Here is a 5,000-nt window from a genome sequence, read left to right as displayed (position 1 = left end):
GGGGCGGAACATTTTGTCTTCATATCCATTTTGTGTCAAGTCGGGAGATTTCCCACGATTGTGAAAAGTGAGCTCAGTAAGAACGACAGCGAGGAATAAAGGCCTGTATATGCTGGGAGGATATAGGCCTGTATATGCTGGGAGGATACTCTGCATGAAACAGAGGTTTCCCCCCAAAACTGTGTGAGCATCACCCCCAAAAGACCCAATCTGAACCAGGAAAACCCCTGACAGTATATTCCGTGTGTACATTTGTGTGTGTCTGTGTGTGTTAGCGTATACATAAAAAAATACAACTGTCAGTACTATCACATAATGATAGAAGATTGTCTTGGGGGCGTAAAAGACAGACAGATATAATTACATTAAAACACAAACAAGTCCAAATAAATGAGAACAGGTGTGCGGAGCTGCATAAAAAAATAATAATAATAATAATAAATAAATACAAAGCAGTGACTGTCTATTTGTCCTCTTTTAAAATGCATATCCCACTGGAGCTTTTCCAAGTTCTCTTTTTGAACAGGCGCTGAAGTGGGCGCCCGATGTGGGTGGAGGCAGTGTGAAGGACCCTCAGTGATGCAGTCTGACTTTCAACCGCCTGAATGCAAAGTTCTGAGAGTCGGGTTTGAGCGAGTTTGCCGGCGATTCCGGTCGTGTGCTCGGTCATTCTTCTTTCCCTGCTTCTCACTGTGAGGAAGTTGGACCAGGAATTCGCCTTATTCACCTGGCAGCCATATTGGTCATTGGAAATACATGGAGGTGAATGAGCCATAGTTAGCCGTCAGCTGCATTCACTCCCATGTATTTCCAAACGCGAAAACAACGGCAGTGAAAAACAATCAGAGTCTGGTAATGATGAGTTTGTAACCCCGATAGTGTATTCAGCCTGTTATTTTAACTATTTTGGTTCTTGGAGTGGTGTTTTTACAGCGAACTTTTAACATTGAAGTCAACGGGCACTTCTGCATCCGCACCCCAGACTGACCAATATGGCAGCTGAGGTGAATAAGGCGAATAGTCTCGGAGCCAGACTCTACGGAGGAGAGAGTCTGGACTTCAGCTTCTTAGAATTTGTAAAAGGAAGTTCTTAAAAAAAATTCATCACTTCCTGTCCGGACTGTCTACTACTCTCTACGGAATTTTGACGGGATATCCGCCCGTTTTTCTCCCCCAACTTCCTTCAACAAAATGTCAGCGCCTGAATACCAGACATAGTTGACAATCCGGCCCGGAATCCGGCCCGTGAGACTATACCAGGAAGCATAATATACCAGGAAGCATACTATACCTGGAAGCATACTATACCAGGAAGCATACTATACCAGGAAGCATACTATACCTGGAAGCATACTATACCAGGAAGCATACTATACCAGGAAGCATACTATACCAGGAAGCATACTACTGTATACCAGGAAGCAACGTTGAACGTGAGGGACTGATTCGATGAGTGACCGGTACACTACTGTGAAGTTAGAACCAACGTGCGTGTTTGCTGGGGCGTGTTTGTTTTATGCGCTTGTTAGTGCATGAACGTGTGTGTGTGTGTGTGCGTGTGTGTGTGTGTGTGTGTGCGTGTGCGTGTGTGTGCGTGTGCGGTGGTCACCGGGGGCTCGGGGAAGGGGACGGCCTCTCCCGCGTTCTTGTACAGCAGCGCCAGCCTCTTGAGACTCAGCTCGTCCACGGCCACGCCCTCCTGCTCCATCTGCTCATACAGCGCCTTGGCTGACCCCAGGTCAGTGTCCAAACCTGCGTGAGGAGAGAGGAGGAGAGAGGAGAGGATAGGAGGAGATAGAGGAGGAGAGAGGAGGAGAGAGGAGAGGAGAGAGGAGGAGAGAAGAGTAAGGAGGACAGAGGAGAGAGAAGGACAGAGGATAGAGGAGGAGAGAGGAGAGAGGAGGAGAGAGGAGAGAGAGGAGAGGAGGAGAGAGGAGAGAGGAGGAGAGAGGACAGAGGAGAGAGGAGGACAGAGGAGAGAGGAGGAGAGAGGAGGAGAGAGGAGGAGAGAGAAGGACAGAGGAGAGAGGACAGAGGAGAGAGGAGGAGAGAGGAGAGAGGAGGAGAGAGGAGAGTGGAGGAGAGAAGGACAGAGGAGGAGAGAGGACAGAGGAGGAGAGAGGAGGAGAGAGGAGGAGAGGAGGAGAGAGAAGGACAGAGAGAGGAGGAGAGAGGAGGAGAGGAGGAGAGAGAAGGACAGAGGAGAGAGGAGGAGAGAGGAGGAGAGGAGGAGAGAGAAGGACAGAGGAGAGAGGAGAGAGGAGGAGAGAGGAGGAGAGGAGGAGAGTGCGTGAGTCAGAGTGGTGTGTGAGGCGGGGGAGGGGAGGTCAGTGTGTGGGAGGCGGAAAGGAGGACGGAGACAAAAAGGTGGAATGAAAAACAGATGAGAAGAAAAGAAAGAACAAGAGAACAAGAAAGAACAAGAAAGAACAAGAGCCATTAATTTACCCCTCGCCTTCAGCGGCGGAGGACTAATGCTAATGAAATAGTCATGCCGCCTGGGCCTCCTGTGTGTGTGTGTGTGTGTGTGAGAGAGAGAGAGAGAGTGTGTGTGTGTGTGTGTGTGTGTGTGTGTGTGTGTGTGTGTGGCGGACCGGAGGGGGGCATGGCGGCCGGGGCGGAAGTAACGGGGGGGGCCGTGTCGCGTTTGCTACGCTAGGCTAGCTCCGGCGGCTAACTCATTAGCCAACGTGTGTTCCCCCCTCTCTCCTCACGGACGACGCCTCCGGACACCGGCTCCCTGCCGTCGCTGCTCCGGCCCCCGTGCATTTTTAATCGGCCCGCCTTCACGCCGACGGCCACGGCGCCGACCCGGACCGCGGGCCCACGGGCCGAGCCTGGTGAGGTCAGACCGGCGCGGAGCAGGACTCACTGTAGCACTTCATCAGGTAGGGGTAGATGGTCTCCTTCTCTGTGAAGCCCGGGACGAGGGTCTGCAGGGTCTTGATCTTCCCCGCCTGCAACGAGGGGGGGGGGGGGAGAGAGAGAGAGAGAGGGAGAGAGAGAGAGAGAGAGGGAGAGAGAGAGAGAGAGAGAGAGAGAGAGGGGGGGGGAGAGAGAGGGAGGGAGAGAGAGAGAGAGAGAGAGGGAGAGAGAGAGAGAGGGAGAGAGAGAGAGAGAGAGAAGGAGGGAGAGAGAGAGAGAGGAGGGAGAGAGAGGAGGGAGAGAGAGAGGAGGGAGAGAGAGGGAGGGAGGGAGGGAGAGAGATAGAGAGAGAGAGAGGGAGAGAGAGGGGAAGAGAGAGAGAGAGAGAAAGAGAGAGAAAGAGAAAGAGAGAGAGAGAGAGAGAGAGAGAGAGAGAGGACCATGCTTGAAAAGAGCGGTAGGTACATGTTCTAGACTGGCTCTGCTTCAGATAGTGTATGTCATTGTGTGAGGGCATGTGTTGCTGTGTGTGTGTGTGTGTGTGTGTGTGTGCGTGCGCGTGGTTCTACCTGTCCTGGTCTCTGGGCGAGTTTGGACATGTACGACACCAGAATTTCCCTCTGTTCAGCGATGGCGTTACAGCGCTACGGAGAGAGACGAGGGACAGAAGAGACAAATTACAACCATGGCAAACCGTGCTCACCTCCTGAGCCCTCACGATCAAGCCCCCGCCTACATCTGCGACCTCATCCACCTCTACTCGTCCAGCCGGTCCCTGAGGTCGTCCGACCAGGGGCTCCTGGTGGCCTCGGACCAAACTAAGGACTAAGGGTGACCGAGCTTTTGTGGCGGTGGCCCCTAGGTTCTGGAAAGCGCTCCCCCAGGACTTGAGAGCCTCGACATCTGAGAACTCTTTTAAGAGACAGTTGACTCACTTTTTGGCCATTGCAGCTCAGCTACACATTTTTTCGATGTTGTTGTGGTTTTTATGTTACCGTAGGAGCTGCCTGTGTTTTATGTGTGTATTTTATATCAGTATTCTGGATGTGTGATTTGTATTTTTAATTTGAGGCACTCTGTGCACTTGTGCTGTGAAGGGCTCTATAGAAATAAAGCTTTGTTTACTATGGCTACGGTATGAACATACAGATTGAAAAACAATGCCACGCACGCACACACACACAGAGACACACAGAGACACACAGAGACACACACACACACACACTCTGTAGGCTCTGGACTGTATTCCATGTACTGTATTCCATTCAGGTTCTATGGGGGTGTTGTGTGCGTTTGTGCCCCCTCCATCAAATCTGCTCCCCTCAGCACTCTGGCCTGTGGGGTTAATTACACTGGTAATAGGATGTCAGCCAGATAACTACTCATATCTTTATGAAATTAAAATGTACAGCGCTGTTCACTTCAAAAGTATAATTATCTATACTTACTCATATGAAAGGGCACGATTGAAATCGCCAAAGCTTTTCAACGAGCCGTTCCCTCTCCAGGCCATTAGCCAATTAGCAGAGAGCAGGAAGTGAGACAGAGGAAGTGGTTGTGATAATGGGGAGCCTGGGTGAGGGGTCATGACCTGGGTGGGTGGGGGGGGGGGGGGGGGGGGGGGAGTAGGGGAGTATCAAAACACGCCGCCGGTTTCCCATCATGCAACGGTCACTTAAAGCTGCTATAGGCTTCGTTCACCCAACCTCAAACAGAGTTGTTGGAGTTGTCCTAGAATATAGCCTGGTGCCAAACTTCAGAGACTAGGAGGAAGACAGACTCTGCTGTGTGTGTGTGTGTGTGTGTGTGTGTGTGTGTGTGTGTGTGTGTGTGTGTGTGTGTGTGTGTGTGTGTGAGAGAGTGGTGCATTAAAACCCTGGCGTGCTCGGGGAGTGTTTGCCGGGGGTTCGATGGCGATGAGGTCAGATTACAAGCCAGTCGTGAAGGATGTGCGTTCCTCTCCTCGGCTGGATTAAAAGCTGGACCCCCCCAGGGCTGAATTAAAAGCTTTTAACAGCAGCAGGGTATTAAAACATGGCCGCCTCGGCCGCCCGCCCCGAACTCACTCAGCGGCACCACGCCTTGAGCAGTCGGCCAATTAGAACGGCGCTATTCCACTCCACGTCCTCCCATCT

At 51.8% G+C, this 5,000-nt stretch overlaps 1 protein-coding gene across 1 annotated transcript; it reads right to left on the bottom strand.

Annotated features, from left to right (window-relative positions):
* Positions 1 to 1,609: 1,609 nt before the first annotated feature.
* LOC311328911 (leucine-rich PPR motif-containing protein, mitochondrial-like) lies at positions 1,610 to 3,504 on the bottom strand (the record flags this gene model as incomplete). The annotated part of the gene is made up of 3 exons (XM_084462809.1): positions 3,435 to 3,504; positions 2,873 to 2,957; positions 1,610 to 1,752 (listed from the first exon to the last, which is right to left on the bottom strand). Coding segments are annotated over exons 1-3 (258 nt in total), but the record flags the coding sequence as incomplete, so codon positions are not given.
* Between the last annotated feature and the right edge of the window lie 1,496 nt (positions 3,505 to 5,000).

The sequence above is a fragment of the Borostomias antarcticus genome (assembly GCF_949987555.1).
Source record: "Borostomias antarcticus genome assembly, contig: scaffold_1255, whole genome shotgun sequence".
NCBI classification, from domain to species: Eukaryota; Metazoa; Chordata; class Actinopteri; order Stomiiformes; family Stomiidae; genus Borostomias; species Borostomias antarcticus.
Note: the sequence above shows the minus strand (reverse complement) of the source record. Positions and strands in the feature narration are given on the sequence as shown.